Below are 19,008 nucleotides of genomic sequence, written 5' to 3' on the forward strand. Positions count from 1 at the left end.
TCAGTGCCCTTTTTTTTTCTAACACCCCACTCCCACCAACTTTACCCCCGAAATACTGCCTAGTGCAGTTATTTTATTAAAAAATAAAGATGCTGCTGTATTTATTTTTTAAGAAATACACTACAAAGTATATTGGGGGCATTTGGGGCACATTTATAAAATTAAACAGAGATCTAATCTCTGGTTAATTTTATAAGTGCTAATTGCTACCGGGAGCTTGTGGTAGCAATAACCAGCCACTTGTAATTTGCTTATTTGCGGGCGCGAGATAATTTACAGCTCCACTTGTAATCTAGCCCATAGTTTTTTCTGCCACAAGGAAGATTGGAAAAAGAAAGAAATATCCATGCACATAATATTCTATCTCCTTCTACGTAAATAACAAATTTCTATTTCACACTCAACATTAAATGCATTTACTAGCCTAGTCTTTACTTTAGGGAGGATTTGAGGGTTTTATTGCCCTCTTTATGACATGTAATAAAGCAGTTCCTAAAACATGAATGAAATTAAAAACATTGGGGCCTATTTATTAATGTGCGAGCAGACATGATACAATGTAGCGTATCATGTCCGCTGCACATCAATAAATGTCGACAGCATACGCTGTTGGCATTTATCATTGCACCAGCAGTGCAATCAACCCGATCGTATTCGATTGGGTTAATTTTGCACAGAAATATGTATTGATAATATAATTTTACCTTACATTTAGGGTTGACACCTTGGCCATGTTAACCTAGACATTTACACGTTACACATGCCACAGGGTATGCAGTGAGGGACATGTATTGTGCCACTGGATAGCACAGGAATAGTCCTAATAGACAGCACTAGTCATGTTCCTCCCTGCACTCCCTCCAGCATGTATAACTAACTGGTGTCCATCAAACACTTGACTGGTTAAGAGCAGAAATTTTGGTTTTGCAAGACCATCTATAAATTCCCACAAATTTAACACACCTCAATAAAGGGACAGTCTAGTCAAAATTAAACTTTCATATTTGCTTTATACTCTTGGTATTCTTTGTTGAAACTTAAACCTAAGTAGGTTCATATGCTAATTTATAAGCCCCTGAAGGCCGCCTCTTATTTTTGATATTTCTTAAAGCTAGACAGTGCTAGTTCATTTGTGTCATATAGATAACATTATATTCACTCCCATGAAGTTATTTATGAGTCATCACAGATTGGATAAAATTTAAGTCTGTTAAAAGAACTGAGAAAAGGGGGCAGTTTGCAGAGGCTTAGATTCAAGGTAATCACAGAGGTATAAAGTATATTCATAAAACCATGTTGGTTTTACCAAACTGGGGAATGAGGATTAATAAATGGTTTATATATCTTTTTAAACAATGGCAATTCTGGAGTAGACTGTCTCTTTAATTAAGCTGCAGACACAGCTTCGGAGCCCAAATATTTCAGACCCTTGCGAGTGGGCCTGAAACACAAGTTTAGTAGCAGCAGTTAAAAAAAACAAGGGTCGGGAGTTAAATTATCCCAAGCCCTGCTCTTGTGTGATTGGTTGAGCAAGAAGAAGGTATGCAGCTTGACAAACTTTTACTTATGCAATGGAGGCTTCCCTCTTGCTGTGATGCCAGGCAGACAGGTTCCCGGGACCAAATCTTGTCTGCCCAGCATTTGGAAAACTGGGCCCCAAAATAAGAAAAGTGATGTTTTTTTACTGATCCTTGATTTTGAACAATTAACTGATCTTTTTAAATATATCATTAAAAAAACATGTAATTGTAAATAAAATCTTTAATTAAGTGTAGTTAAGAAACATTGTAATATGTATTTTGTCCCCATTTCTATTTACCATTAAATTATTGCTTTTCTAAATTCCACTAGGTTTCTATAAAATAATAGGCGCCACCATGTTTAAACTTATATTTCTCATTACCTCACTTTCCTGCTGAGAAAAATTAGGTAGAGATATAAAATCTGTTATAACACAGACTGGGCAAACAGGGCTGTGAGGAACATAGGAATTCATTGCCTAATTTTTATCTATCCCTAATTATTAGAAGACTGAGATAAATAGAAAACTAGTTCAAACATGGCGGTACCTATTACTTTATAGAATCTAGAGTGCTTATAGGAACTAAACAATTACACTTATTTCTTCAATGTTTAAACAGCTAAAATAATTGTAAAAAACTACATTGGCATAATATGGTAAGGCTATTCTTTGTTTGAATACAAAATTATGTCTAGCATGTATTTACTGTTTAATATTCCTTTAAGGATTGTGCCGAGCTTACTGTATATGTATTTATCATAACTTATGATAATACAATTTGAAATATATTTATTCAGTTGAGCCATACTAACAAACCAATTTGTTACTTTGTTCATATTCTTTGGTATCAAAGAGAAAATAGTTAAAAACTCTTTAATTATCAATTTTAAATAACATCTTCTGTATTAAACTGCACAATATAATTAAATGTTATTTAAATGATAAAGTGACACTGTACACATGTTCTAACATCTATATGTAAAAACAACATTTAAACATGTGACTTTTTTTTATTTCCTGAAAAATGTGAAGTAAAAGGCATTTAAATGTAATGCTTATTGAAAGATAGGTGCTTCCTGATAATAATGCTAACTAACTATTAAAGGGACAGTGTACTGTAATTTGTTCTCCCCAAATTACATCATCTTGATTGCTTGTTCTAAGGTGATTTACCACCTATTGGGCTAAAAGAGGCTGCTGCCAGGTGGTAAATCACCATAGAACAATCTATTAAGCTCTTGTTCATTCCTGAGAGGGTGCTTCTCTTTCTATATGTATTTGTAATATGACCCTTGGGAAGTCTCCATAAGGGTGATGAGGAAACCAGACATGGTCTCCTTGTCCAATGTGCTAATTGGAATGTGGCGGCACCTCACTGATGAGGCTCAAAGAAGACCAAAATTAACATCTGGGGTTACAATATTCTTCGTTTAGAGAGTGATTTCCTGATATTTCAAGGGTGGATTGACCTTGTTAGGCAGAAGCAGACTTATATGCTTCATGAAAGTATTTACAGTATATGTGAACAGCACTATTAGGCTAAAAGAGGCAGCTGTCAGGTGGTAAATTGCCATAGAAAAAGCTATTGAGCTGTTGTTCGTTCCATAGAGTCAATAGAGAGTGTTTATCTTTCTGTATGGATAGATAGATAGATAGATATAGATAAAGAAACAACTGTTATTTTAACAATTCACAATATATACTGAGCTAATATAATTCATTTTTAGATTTTAAATTTCTCATTTTAAATATGACCTTTCAATAAGATGTACGTTATTGTATCAAAGAATGTATCTGTGCCAGCCCATAGGATAATTTATCTCACTATTATATTCTAAGAAAACAGGGAAGAAAAAAAGTTAGATAAGTTATTTTAAGGAACATCTATATGGAGCAATATCACCTTTCTTATCTAAATGTGAAAGATAGATATATGTATAGATAGATATATTGATAGATAGATATATGGATAGATATATGGATAGATAGATAAATATGAAAATAATCAATTTGATGTATTAATATTGAGGAAATAAATAGGCAAGACTGTTATGTGCTTTAAAGGGGTACCCACATAATATACATGGGTATTTTTGTTATTTTGCTGTTATTGCTAAGATGCAGGATGCAGATTCAGAGTTTACTATTAGAAATATATTATGTCAGTATACTAAGGTAAGTTCAAGTAAGATGCATTTGACCCCCTTATTTAGGATTAATAAATTCAGTGAAAAGAGAAAAGAAAGAAGAAAGAATAGTAGCAATGTATAGAACCCTTGTCGTGCAGCAAGTAGGGGCTGACAATCATCCTTATCAAAATGGATCAGGATGATTCAACTCCACTATATTTTAGTTGGTGGAGAGGCTTAGTAGCTGAAGTCTTAATAAATGTGCCCATTGTTACAATTAACCCCTCAAGAGATTTTCACTTTATTACTAACCAGTTGTGTTATTCTTAAGTGAATTTAACTACTTTATCACTTGCACCCATTAGATGATGTGGTCACTTTCCAATGCTGTTTGTTTCTTTTATATGGTTCGGCTGACGATATTATCTTTTTTACAATTTTTTGAACATTTTTAATGTTAATAAATCTCTTTCTGCCTATATAGTTGTGTAATAAATGTGTTTCTGCCTATATAGTTGTGATCACTGAAGTTCCAGATGTTACCTACTAGACATATATATTTATAAACTAAATAATTATTTGCAAGAGTATTTTTGCTGATACGTTTACATTTGTATGGTATGCTTCTACTTTCTTTTTGTTTGATTCTTAATATATTTTATCCCTTTTTTTTATTCTTACAAGTTTACAGCTTTAAAAATGTAACTAAATTTACCAATTAATTGAATTGAAAACAAAGCAAGTTTATCTCATGTAGACATATTGTACTTTCAAGTAACTTGTGAATATGAGTACTGCATCTTCTTCTCAATGTCTAATTAGGGAAATGTACTAGCAGTTGATGTATCATGCACAGTTCCAGACAATTAAATCCACAGGTGGTTGAGCACTGTGGATGCTGTCATTGAAAGGCCATATCTGTTAAAATTATGTGAATTATTGCTTTTTAATTTAAACATATTTCTTTATCATTTGCAGGATTTGACACAACCTACTGACAATATGATTTAATATGTTTCAATGTAACTTTTATAAAGAAATAAATTTGTTTGGCAAACTGTTGAAGATTTAAAATCTGGAATTAAAGCAACGAACATATTAAGGACAGATACATTTTAGTATTTTAATAAAATAATGATATGATTAAGATTTTTTGACTAAACAATCATACTCAGAATCCTCTATGCTTAACCTATGCAATCAAATATAAAATTATAAACTATTAAAATTTAATGGTCAAAGTATTTTTTTAAACCATAAAAATAAGCAAATGAATTTATAGTTTTTTCTTGCCAACTGTCTCAGTAAAAAAACAAGTATAGAAAGATTTAAACTACATTAAATAAAGCTTATTATGTCTGACAAACAGTAGTATTGCTTTCTAAGTTTTCATGTTATAATAATAGTTTTAAATGCATATATAATCTTGCAATTTAACAATAGGTAGAAGGTAGCATCACCTGTTTGCTCAAGTTACAATTTTGTTCGCAAATGATCTCTATTTGTAAATGCTATTTCCAGTATATATATATATAAAACATCTTGTAAGAGTTCAATTCCCAAGTAATTTAGAAAAGCCCCATTAAAATGTAGGGGGATTTGAATTGAACCTATTGTTAGAATCTCTGTGATGTTACATAGAAAAATAGAATTTGACGGTAGATAATAACCAAAAAGGCCCATCAACTCTATGTTATAATTTCATTTTACAGTCTACGTATTGAAATTATGTATAATAATTTCTTTGGCAGTTTGATGACTGTGAAAAATATATTGTACCTATTGCAAGAGGGAACCTGTCCCTTTTATGTAAAAAATATTTATATGTGAAAAGGTGTTATGGGTGAAATGTATTAAGTAGTGGATGCTGTTTTTGAGCCCTTGCGGAGGAGGCTTTACATGCAAGTCTGTATTCTGCAATGTAAGAAGCAGTGGTTGGATGAGGTGGTGGACATAAAACACCCTGAACATGCTTGGGGTAGTATTACACAAGCAAGTAGTATTATAATGTCTCTATGTATGCTTGCTACAAGTTTAAATGAACCTATTATGAACCTATTACCTTTGGCTTTTTTCTTTGTGAAGCTAACAGTAATTATTAAAATCAAATGATGAGTTAACTGACATATATGTCATAGTTATAAATTAAAAAATAAGTCTCAACTTCTCCTAACATCAGTGACAGTTCACTGGAATTTAGGGTAACATTACTACATTCTTTAAGGTTTTATTTTTCTGGAAGTTTTTGTTGTTGTTGTTTTTTTCAATAGAGTTAGAATATTTACAGTAATCTTTACATTAACCATTAATTTTGCTTCAGACCATGCCTAACCTAAATATATAAAGTCTCAGCTAAATACTTATTGCATTTTTTTAATTTTAGTGAGATGTGTTCAAAAAAATTATATTGTTTTACACATTTACTTAAAGGGACACTAAACACAAAACTGTTCTTTCATGATTCAAGTAGAACATACAATTTTAAACAACTTTCCAATTTACTTCTATTATTTAATTTGCTTAATTCTTTAGATATCCTTTGTTGAAGAAATAGCAATGCACATGGGTGACCAAATCACACGAGGTATCTATGTGCAGCAACCAATCAGCAGCTACTGAGCCTATCTAGATATGCTTTTCAGCAAAGTATATCAAGAGAATGAAGCAAATTATATAATATAAGTAAATTAGAAAGTTGTTTATAATTGCATGCTCTATCTAAATCATGAAAGACAAAAATTGGGTTGCATGTCCCTTTAACTTTTCAGTACTTTAATTTTTCTTTTTGGCCTCGTCAAAAAATGCCTGCAACGTATTCATATAAATAAATAACTGCAATCAAGTTAATAGTTTTGTTTTTTATCTGTAAAACGTAAGTGTGTTTAAAAATGCTGTTAAAACATATGCCTCTAACAAACTAAATAAAGTAAAGGCAACACTTTCATGTTATTTCTCAAAATGTATTCCTTATTTAATTTGCAGATAGGCCAGTTGTTACAATCCTACCCTCTACTCCAGTTCCTCAAGAAGGCCAGCAATTGATACTGATCTGTGAATCTAAAGGAAAACCACTGTAAGTTTATTTCATAAGCAATTCTTGTTTGTGTGTTCTGCATTGTATGCTGATTGTATTTTTTCTGTACCATATTAAAATTCTTATATTCTCCCATGTGGTGAAGTCAACTCAAGAAAAGAAAAGCTCTTGAAGCATATCTTTGTTAAGTGGGTAAGGAAGATTTGTCTTTCACTGTGACATCAATACAATCACTTTCTTTACCAGAGGTTTCAGGAAACAAGTCAACTGAAAAGTTTTCTGCAACTTATAATCCCAAAAGAGAAAATACTTCATTTGATTCTGTTTACATCACTGAGCAGATAATAGATTCCCTAGAAAATAATCATCATAAAAAAAATTGTTTGTTACAAAATAAATAGATAATTGTTTAAAAGTCTGCTCCTTTTAATTTCACATACAGAAATTTGCTGATCTAATGTCCTACTAGTAATTATTCATTCAAATATTTCTGAAATAGAAGTAGAAAAAAAATTACATTTGGGAAATTAAAGTTTAGCTGTCATGTTCTTGCACTCTCTTAAAAACCATAAGTAATTGCCCTTCCTTCCGGATATTTTTTAGAGACAATTCAGAAAATGTTGACATTTCACTTATTTTGAAAAATTAATGCAACTTTTTTTGCAATTACGCACAGCCTCTAAGGCTTAACTTCTGATTAAGAGTAAATTTAAACTGTTGGTCCCTACTGATATATATTTTAATGTAGATTAAAAAATAATTTGATTTTGACTGAATATTCTGAATACAAATAGAAAGCAGAGTGATGATAAAGCTATGCTGGACTGATGCATGTTGTATGGTATTTAAATTGACATTATATTTGGCATCATTTAATATGTTCATTTTCAACATTTTGTCAAAGATATTAAAAATGTATGGGTTTTTTTCCTGAATCAAAGTTTTTAACATAAATATTATTTGATGTATTACAATAATTCAGTATTTTAGGCTTTTGCATTACATTATTTTTAGTAAAAATAGTTTTCACTGTTCCTTACTTTCTTTTTATGTTTTCCCTTTTTCTTTCTGAATAATAAATAATTTGATAAAGTTTAACAACATGTTCTCTAAAAAGAAATATATAAATGGGAAACAACTTTTTCAACCATCTCTCATTTACAATGAAGAACAAAGTCTCAAAATAGATGATAGATGTCTTTGAAAACTGCATATATTTGGATTGTATGATCTATCACAAGTACTCTCAAAGTCCCACTTAATGGCAAACAGAAGAGGTTGGAATTTCAGATCAAGCACTACATGAAATATACATGTCACATCACAGCTGGCACATTTTTGCATTCTTGTTTTAACAGTGACTCTTGTTTTTTTGTAGCAGATAAGTATACATGTGGGATTTGAAATTACCATTAGGTTACAGATTTGGATTACAGTTCTTTGTATATATATATATATATATATATATATATATATATATATATATATATATATATATATATATATATATATATATCTTTGGTAACTTTCTGATCTTCAAGTGTTGGAACATGTGTTTTAATTTAAAAAGTATTGTCATGCTAAAATTCTAAAATGGTATATATATATATATATATATATATATACTGTATGTGTATATATATATATATATATATATATATATATATATATTGGGTTAATTGTGCAGAGAGATCAACTAGTTAATTGCAATTAGGTTAGAAGCTTTTAGAGTGAATTGTGGCTCGGTGGGATTAGGAGACCCATTGAGAGATTGAGTGATTTATGATAAGTAATGGTTGTGGGGAGTAATTGCAGACATGATTATTTGCAGTGAGCTGTTTGGGTCAGCATGATTAGTATAATTTTGTATTTTGGGAAGTCACAGGTAGGTTATTTTGAAATAGGGGGCTTATGGGTATTCTGTGATGTAGTTTTGATTAATGGTTGGCTTAAATGGACATAAAACTCATATGCTAAGTCACTTGAAACTGATGCAGCATATCTGTAAAAAGCTGACAGAATAATATCACCTGACCATCTCTAGGTAAAAAAGAAAAATATTTTACCTCATAATTTCCTCAGCTTACCAGCGTAAGTCCTGTGTAAAAAGTGATACTTAAGAAATGAACTGCAGCCAATCAGCATCAACAGTTAGAAACCAGTAGTGCATTGCTGCTCCTTCAAAAAATATTTACCAAGATAATGAAACAAATTTGATAATAGAAGTAAACTGGAAAGGGACAGTCAAGACCTGAAGGCTTGTGTGGAAACAGGGGCATCAAGCTCCATACGGGCTTGCTAAATTGCCCCCGAAGTGTGGTCCGGTGAGGGTTGAGATTTATATGGGTGTTTGTTGTTGTGGAGGTTACAGTGAGAAAAAAAGTACCCTCCCTGCAGGAGGACAGGTTTGCAAGTAGTGAACCTGTCTGCCTGCAATCGCCACTTGCAATGTTGCATCACATGGCAAACTTTAACATTGTAAAAGAGGTTTCTTGTGCAATGAAATCGCCTGCTCTGGCGCAACCTGTGCCACTAGAGCAGGGTATATCAATGACCCTGAATGAGCAAGTGTCAAGGTGTTCAAAAGCAGTTTTGGCTTCTTAAATATGTGACTGCAGGCTCACTTATGTGGACCTGCTTCACATATCCCAAAATGCTGCAAATGCAGCCTCATACATCTATTCAAATAAGTTTTATATGCAGTGGGGGATTGTATGATGATGGGTTATACTGCAATGCGAGTTTGAGATAGGGGCTATAGGAATGTACTCCTTACCTTCCTTGTATCTTATACCTGAGGACAATTCCTATGTAATACTGTCTCTTTAACAGCTTATCAATTCTCCTCTCTATAAAGCCTCAGCCTCCCCTGTCTAATTGTTTGGTATTGAATTCAGCTTGTAATCAAAATCCTAAGCCTCTATCCTGTGAACGCTGTTCACACAACCTCCAGCATACAGCTGTCTCTACAGTATTCTCTTGTGAACGCTGTTCACTTTGCTTAACAGCACAAAGCCGTGTCTAAAGCTTTCAGTTGTGAACGCTGTTCACTCTACTTGAAGAAAACTACCTTTTGCGGTTATCCTTGTTACAGTCTCCTGAGTTGCTCTTACTGCCTATCGCTGCAGCCACACACTCTCCCCCGCTGTTGGCCTGACATCCGAATTGGAACTCCTGAACCGGGGTCACACGCCAGCTTCTCAGTCCTTGCTCTTAGCTCTGGTCTCTACGCTGCTACTGCTGACACCCTGCACACAAAAACTACCAGGACAGCAGTATCCAGCTAACCGGATCCTTCTACACCTCCAGATGTTTCACTCAGACTTCCAAGTGAGCCTGACACTATTAAAGGGACAGAAAACATCTTGTAATTATAAGACATTTCTTTTATCTTGCTATAAAATAGCATGCCAGAATAAATACAGGGAGTGCAGAATTATTAGGCAAGTTGTATTTTTGAGGATTAATTTTATTATTGAACAACAACCATGTTCTCAATGAACCCAAAAAACTAATTCATATCAAAGCTGAATAGTTTTGGAAGTAGTTTTTAGTTTGTTTTTAGTTATAGCTATTTTAGGGGGATATCTGTGTGTGCAGGTGACTATTACTGTGCATAATTATTAGGCAACTTAACAAAAAACAAATATATACCCATTTCAATTATTTATTTTTACCAGTGAAACCAATATAACATCTCAACATTCACAAATATACATTTCTGACATTCAAAAACAAAACAAAAACAAATCAGTGACCAATATAGCTACCTTTCTTTGCAAGGACACTCAAAAGCCTGCCATCCATGGATTCTGTCAGTGTTTTGATCTGTTCACCATCAACATTGCGTGCAGCAGCAACCACAGCCTCCCAGACACTGTTCAGAGAGGTGTACTGTTTTCCCTCCTTGTAAATCTCACATTTGATGATGGACCACAGGTTCTTAATGGGGTTCAGATCAGGTGAACAAGGAGGCCATGTCATTAGATTTTCTTCTTTTATACCCTTTCTTGCCAGCCACGCTGTGGAGTACTTGGACGCGTGTGATGGAGCATTGTCCTGCATGAAAATCATGTTTTTCTTGAAGGATGCAGACTTCTTCCTGTACCACTGCTTGAAGAAGGAGTCTTCCAGAAACTGACAGTAGGACTGGGAGTTGAGCTTGACTCCATCCTCAACCCGAAAAGGCCCCACAAGCTCATCTTTGATGATACCAGCCCAAACCAGTACTCCACCTCCACCTTGCTGGTGTCTGAGTCGGACTGGAGCTCTCTGCCCTTTACCAATCCAGCCACGGGCCCATCCATCTGGCCCATCAAGACTCACTCTCATTTCATCAGTCCATAAAACCTTAGAAAAATCAGTCTTGAGATATTTCTTGGCCCATTCTTGACTTTTCAGCTTGTGTGTCTTGTTCAGTGGTGGTCGTCTTTCAGCCTTTCTTACCTTGGCCATGTCTCTGAGTATTGCACACCTTGTGCTTTTGGGCACTCCAGTGATGTTGCAGCTCTGAAATATGGCCAAACTGGTGGCAAGTGGCATCTTGGCAGCTGCACGCTTGACTTTTCTCAGTTCATGGGCAGTTATTTTGCGCCTTGGTTTTTCCACACGCTTCTTGCGACCCTGTTGACTATTTTGAATGAAACGCTTGATTGTTCGATGATCACGCTTCAGAAGCTTTGCAATTTTAAGAGTGCTGCATCCCCCTGCAAGATATCTCACTATTTTTTACTTTTCTGAGCCTGTCAAGTCCTTCTTTTGACTCATTTTGCCAAAGGAAAGGAAGTTGCCTAATAATTATGCACACCTGATATAGGGTGTTGATGTCATTAGACCACACCCCTTCTCATTACAGAGATGCACATCACCTAATATGCTTAATTGGTAGTAGGCTTTCGAGCCTATACAGCTTGGAGTAAGACAACATGCATAAAGAGGATGATGTGGTCAAAATACTCATTTGCCTAATAATTCTGCATTCCCTGTATATACATGTTTTAAAACAAATAAACATTTGTGTGGTATGGAAACTGTACTAACTCTGATTGTAGAGCTTTGCAATGGGTCGTAAAAAGTGCCCAGTATATTATCGGTGCTCAGCTACCTCTTATTGAGGATCTTCAGCGTAGGCGAAGTCTTTAAAAGGCTTGCTGTATTATCCACAATCCTTACCATGCTAGTAATAGTATATTTGCCCTTTTACCATCTGGGAGGCGATATAGGAGTCTGAATGGCAAGTCAGCCAGGTTACGGAATAGTTTTTTTCCTAGAGTTGTTACCTTGCTAAACAAGAACTTTTAATCTTTTTTTTTAATTAATTTTTTAACCTTATAGAGAAGATTCTGATTACAACTGTTGCTTATTTTGAATATGTTTACTCTGTCAGTAATTTATTATCAACTTATCATCAGTACCAGGACGCTATTGTCCCTCTCTTTTCTTTATTCATTACACACAATGAACTTTGTTGAACTTATAACTTTATTGTTCACTACTTACTTTAAAAAAATTGCATCATGTTATGGACGGGTTAGATACTGAATCACATTTTGTTGTCTCTGTTTTTTTTGTACAATGACAATAAATGAATCTAATCTAATCTAATTTGGTTTACTGCAATTGTTTTTCAGTAGCCAAACTTCACCCACCACTTGCCTTATTTTGATGAGCCAATCCGGGCTTAAGACTGGAGACACAAAGATAGCAATGATTATAATGTTAGCATAAAGTCCACTGTTTTGCAGCCAATAGAATATATGTAGCAGTTTTACCGCAAGCATGCAGTAGCAATTAGAGAATATAAAATGAAGCAGAGATCAGATTTCTGGTTAATATTATAAATGTCCACCAAATGCCCTTTAAACTTAAGTTTTAATTTTCTTAAATAAAAAAAATGCTACTTTTTTTTTTAATTTCTTTTAAACTGCACTTAGCAATTTTTGGGGCTAAAGTTGGCGGCAGCGGGATGTGCCTTTACATTGTGGTTTACAGGAACTGTGTGTTCCCTGTAAATATATATGTTTATAAATATATATACACATATATATTTATGTGTTAATATGTGCATATACACATATTAGCACATAAATATATATGTACTTTATATATTCATATACATATATATTTACATTTGCTGCTCTGCGCGACTTACCCCCTTCACTGTGCTACGTTCTCATGCCATGTCTAATGGATTGAGGCTCCCAGTGGAGCCAATGGAAGAGCGCTCTTGTGAGCACAATGCTTTTTTATGCAATGCAAAAGATAGGTTGCATTACCATTGCATCTCCCCTGTAATAATAGAGCACATTTGTGTTGGCTGGTATTACAAAGTGGAGCACAAATATTTTGCACTCCATTTATAATCTGGCCAATATAATTGGTCTTATTTAAAAAACATATTTACTCTTTTAGAAACATATAATACAAAAAACATGAAAGCAAAAAACATAAATCAAACAATTGTCCTTCACTGGGGAATATGATACTATAACAATGTCTCCCATGCAGTAAGAAGCTTGGTTAAAAGCCTCAGATAATACTGCTTGAGAGCTCCGTATGGTAAAAATTAAAATGATATACTAGATGTAAAATGATATCGTTCACACTATAGGGCTTATTTATCAAGCTCCGTATGGAGCTTGAAGCCCCGTGTTTCTGGCGTGTTTCTGACCGCTGTTCCATAAACTGTCCTCTTGCTCTGAATACGATCGGGTTGATTGACACCCCCTGATAGCGTCCAATCTGCAGAATCCTATCAGCCAATCGGAATTCGAGGGACACCATCGTGGATGACGTCATTTAAAGGAACCGTCATTCGTCGTCTAGTCGTCGGGGAAGAAGGATGTTCCACGCCGGAGGTCTTGAAGATGGAGCCGCTCCTCGTCGGATGGATGAAGATAGAAGATGCCACTTGGATGAAGATGTCTGCCGGTCCGGATGTCCTCTTCTGCCCGGATAGGATGAAGACTTCTGCCGCTCCGGATGTCCTCTTTTGGTCCATCCGTGCCCGGCTGGGTGAACACGGCTCAAGGTAGGGTGATCTTCAGGGGGTAGTGTTAGGTTTATTTAAGGGGGGGTTGGGTTAGAGTAGGGGTATGTGGGTGGTGGGTTTTAATGTTGGGGGGTTCTATTTTTTTAAAGGCAAAAGAGCTGATTACTTTGGGGCATGCCCCACAAAAAGCCCTTTTAAGGGCTGGTAAAAGAGCTGGTTACTTTTTAATTTAGAATAGGGTAGGGACCTTTATTATTTAGGGTTTTTTTTTATTTTATTAGGGGGCTTAGAGTAGGTGTAATTAGCCTAATATTCTTGTAGTCTTTTTTTATTTTTTGTAATTTAGTGTTTTGTTTTTTTTGTAATTTAGTTTAGATTATTTAATTGTATGTAATTGTAGGTAATTTATTTAATTAATGTATTGATAGTGTAGTGTTAAGTTTAATTGTAACTTAGGTTAGGATTTATTTTACAGGTAATTTTGTAATTATTTTAACTAGGTAGCTATTAAACAGTAAATAACTATTTAATAGCTATTGTACTTAGTTAAAATAAATACAAAGATGCCTGTAAAATAAATATAAATCCTAAAATAGCTACAATATAATTATTTGTTATATTGTAGCTATATTAGGTTTTATTTTACAGGTAAGTATTTAGTTTTAAATAGGAATACTTTAGTTAATAAGATTTAATTTATTTCGTTAGATTAAAATTATATTTAATTTAGGGGGGGTGTTAGGGTTAGGGTTAGACTTAGCTTTAGGGGTTAATACATTTATTAGAGTAGCGGCGAGGTCCGGTCGGCAGATTAGGGGTTAATACTTGAAGTTAGTTGGCGGCGATGTTAGGGAGGGCATATGTTGGCATATGTTTTTTATGTTTTTTATTGATATATGTCTCCTGCGGCCAAGGGGGTTAACTTTTTTCACATATTTCTTTCCATATACACTCACGTTATACTTTAATCACATTGGCTTCAGCCTATCAGGTTGTTTCTACCTCGATTATGATCCTATCAGGGGGTTTGTTTCTCCTGTCTTTACACAATACTTGCACAGATTGGTTCAATACACAGGGGAGGGTTCTATTCACCTTTATAAGTTTGACATTTTTGTATTGTTGCTTGTCAGAGGAAGGGACTGTTGGTGTCCCAAAACGTCACAAATAAAACTTTTGTTTACACAGACGGCTTAAGTCCAGAGAGTGCTTATTCAATTGCTGAAACTATATATATATATATATATATATATATATATATATATATGTATATATATACTTTTATATATATATATATATATATATATATATATATATACTGTATATATATATATATATATATATATATATATATATACAGTATGTGTGTGTGTTTATAAATATATACATATATATTAATATATATGTTTTTAAATTCATATATACACATATAAAAACATTAATATATAGGTACACATACATAAACATATATATAGTATTAGAAGAAAGAAAAACAAGGAACTGCAGACTCTACTCAGACTCTAAACATATATATATATGTGCATTATAGCCATTTGCGATTAAGCAGATAAAAAAAATGATAAAACATACTGATGCAATATTCATATTTAATAAAGATCTAAACTATGTACTTAATGTAAATATTTCACATTTGCTAATAGGAATATGCTATGTTGTTTGTGTAATGGGTGTTTTTTTTCCAACAATTTTTTTCTCCATTGACTTCTATGGGGAATGTGACAAGGCGATGGCGCTTGCGCAAACTCAGTTAGTTTTTGTTCCACTTTTTTTTGTTACCAGATTTCCCAAAATACACAAATTCCTAGTAGACCCTCCAGGACACCTGATTGTATCAGGGATAGAGTCTCTGCCAGATAATATGTTATTGTATATGGATAAATATCTACAACATTATGTAATAAATTGAGACTCATATTTGAAAGACTCTACAGAAGTGTTAAAATTGTTAAAAGATCGGGGGCGGGGCCTGGCTGTGCTGGAGAATGGCCACAGCTGAGTAGAGCTCCTGAGCCAAAAGCTGGTCAAATCCCTTTATAAGCCTATAAATGAGCTAAATCTAACAAGAATATACCCTAACTGAACCGAGAGGACTATCCTTTATTTATTACATTTCTGTCGATATTTGTGCTGAGGGGTGAGGAGTGTGTGCCATTACTGCTGCAGATTGCAGGCCCAAACGAAACCCTGTGACGCGCCAGAAGCTGAGCAAACTACTGCCCTGTACATTGTAACACTTTCACTGTACACTAGTGCAGTATGCTTACGGAACTGCCGCCTCATCATTGAACCTTCTAACGCTGACCCGCTCCCAAACGGAACAACACACGGAGGTAACATCCAGTTCCAACCTGCGGTAGGCCTAGTGCGCGGCTCCGGAGTCAGATTTGTGCAACCACGCGGCGACCCTCTATCACAGCAGCAACTGGGTAAGCCTTGAAAGACAAAATTTGAAAGAATTTTTAAAATAGCGAAGGCGGCATATTATACATACACGCAGTGACAGCTGGGGGTGCAGTAAAGAACCGGTCAGAGGGCAGTTGTTACCGAGGACATTAATAGTCACATTAGCACTTCCTGATATAAGCAAGTCAGATATAGGAAGCAGCTTGTTTTTGTGCTATCTCTGACCGGGTGGCCTTCATCGACCAGCACTTGAGAATAACAGTAACACCACACTGCAGGCTTCCTTCATCATATGCACTGGGGGAGAAACTGTATATTGGAGACACACGAATTGTGAAAATTTGTTCTTTTTCATAAGCCTGCTGGAGACAGGACAAAAGGCAATAAAATAAAGAAATTAAAGTAATAAGCTGTGATTACAAAGGCTGCTGCAAAAAGCCCAAAAGACTACAAGCATCCCTGATTTGTTGGTTTGTGCACAAATCTGGTTATAAGATCTTTTCCTGGACACAATGGCTAACAAAAAAGCTGGTTTGGGAGACAAGGGCTCAAAGACTAGGAACATGAACCATTACCTAAAAGGCCCAGAGTCTCAATCCTCTACAGATCTTATACCCCCAAATGACCCCCTGATTGTGGAACAGGACCACTCTCTCGCTGTCAGGTTTCTAATCTAATCATGTGATACTGCCACTTACTGAGCCTTCAAAGTTATTCACACCTGCTCTCCTCCCTATTTAAGTTCCACCTTGCTCACTAAATCCTTGCTTAGTATTGTAGTTCTACTGATTCACAGAACTTGCCAAGCCTAAAGATTTACACCTGTCGCCACAGGTCTCACAGAGTTAAGTTTATCCCTCCGGAATTATCAAGCTCAGTTTTTTCAAGCTCTCCCTGCTTAAACTCTTTTTAAGGGAACATCATACCTCAAGTCTGACTGCACTTGTACAGTTTCCCCGGTCTCAACCTCTGTTACTGCTTTTGCCAGCTCAGGCAACACCTCTCTCTGAACCATCCCAGGAAACCTTGCGGTGACGTCACACGCCAGCTGCGATAATGGACTCAGACGCCATTCAGCCTCTGCTCACAGCACACTCAATTTCCTTGCCGCTGCATCCACAGAATCAACCAGGCGGTAAGAGTTCACAACCCATGTTAAAACTCTGTATCATATTCAGCTTACAACGGAGGGAACTTCTTTGCAAAACTTACGCTTTATATTTGAATGTTGTTACGCTCTGCCATTTACCTATCACCAATACTGATATACCTGTATCACGTTGCATATTGTTTTAACCCTTACGTTCCACTCAGACATACCTCGCTATTCAAGCTTAACATATTATAACCGTGTTTACCTTCTAAGTATATACTTCCACGCTGTATACCTTAATTGGTTTGTTGCTGTGTTTGCCTGCTGCAATGATTTAGCATATAACTATGCATGTGGCAGCAATAGGCTTCACACATTCAACTACTCCAAAAGATTAATTGCAACTCTGTGACATCTTAGTAAACTAAGCTGCCTTTCCCAACAATCTGTTGTTTCCTAGACGTCTCAGAGTTGCAACAAACATATATTTAATATATCATATAACCAGCAGTTGTGGCCCAAATAATTAATAGTGACACGTTCTCATACTTTTCCAGATATCGTGTCTCAGACTGTGACAAAATACTAAGCCCTTTTCCATTATTGGGAAATAAAAATGGACCCAGCTGGAATCAATGCACACATGCAGACCCTTACCCAGAGGGTTGACTTATTAACTGAGGCCCTTAACACTCTTAAAACTGAAAATGATAACATGAAAACATACATTAGGGATGTTATAGACAAAAGAGTTCCTATTACTGAGCCCCAGGTTAGTCCCCCAGAAAAATTCATGGGTGACAGATCCCAGTACAGGGATTTCAAAAATGCCTGCCTCTTAATGTTCTCTTTGAAACCCCACACATACCCTAATGATAGAGCTAGAGTACTCACTGTGATCTCATACCTCAGGGGTGAGCCACGTACCTGGGCTAACACATACTTTGAAACTAATGATGATATACTGAATTCTCTTGAAAAAATTTTCTCAGCCATGGGGCAACTATATGAAGACCCTTATAAACAAATCACAGCTGAGAATGCAATGAGATCACTTAGGCAAAAGAAGAGAGTAGTCGAGGATTACATTGCCGACTTTAAAATGTGGGCAAAGGACACATTGTGGAATAACATTGCTTTGAGAAACCAATTTAGATTGGGTCTATCAGATGCTATAAAAGATGAACTCTCAAGATCAGATTTACCTCCTACATTGGAGGAATTAATGACCCTTAGCATAACAATAGACAGGCGCCTCAGGGAGAGACAGCAGGAGAAATCCTACCATGACCCCAACCCAAAGAAACATCAAATAGCTCATACCCCAAAGTCCACTCCAGAACCCATGGACATAGGTTTTGTACGCGGACCGCTAAGCCCCGAGGAAAAGGTCAGGAGACGCACAAACAACTTGTGTCTATATTGCGCATCAGAGAATCATACAGTCAGGGATTGTCCTACCCTACAGAAGCAAAATAAGGGTAAGACTGATATACCTGCATATTGCTGTACTACTCAGATACATCCTACATCCTACTTACACTTGTCTCTTACTTTACAGTGGGACCAACAGCGGGTCAACGCTACTGCGATACTTGACTCAGGAGCCACAGCTTCCTATATTGATAATGCCTTCACTACCCTTAATAAAATTCCACTAGTTAGAAAAAAGTCTCCTGTTTTCTTAAGAGGTATTGATGGGAAAAACATTGCTACTGGGCCTGTAGAATACCAAACTATTCCTATTCTCATGTTTACTACTGAACACCACAGGGAATACATAACCTTTGACGTTATTTCATCCCCCATTTCACC

At 35.4% G+C, this 19,008-nt stretch overlaps 1 protein-coding gene across 1 annotated transcript in view; it reads left to right on the forward strand.

The window, feature by feature from the left end:
- The window catches only part of CADM2 (cell adhesion molecule 2), a 798,115-nt gene that overhangs the window by 468,210 nt on the left and 310,897 nt on the right, over window positions 1-19,008 (forward strand). The window contains exon 6 of the mRNA XM_053705198.1: window positions 6,634-6,724. Coding sequence (XP_053561173.1) covers window positions 6,634-6,724 — 91 coding nt within the window. The remainder of the gene's footprint in view (window positions 1-6,633; window positions 6,725-19,008) is intronic.

This window comes from Bombina bombina, chromosome 3 (genome assembly GCF_027579735.1).
Source record: "Bombina bombina isolate aBomBom1 chromosome 3, aBomBom1.pri, whole genome shotgun sequence".
Classification (NCBI taxonomy): domain Eukaryota; kingdom Metazoa; phylum Chordata; class Amphibia; order Anura; family Bombinatoridae; genus Bombina; species Bombina bombina.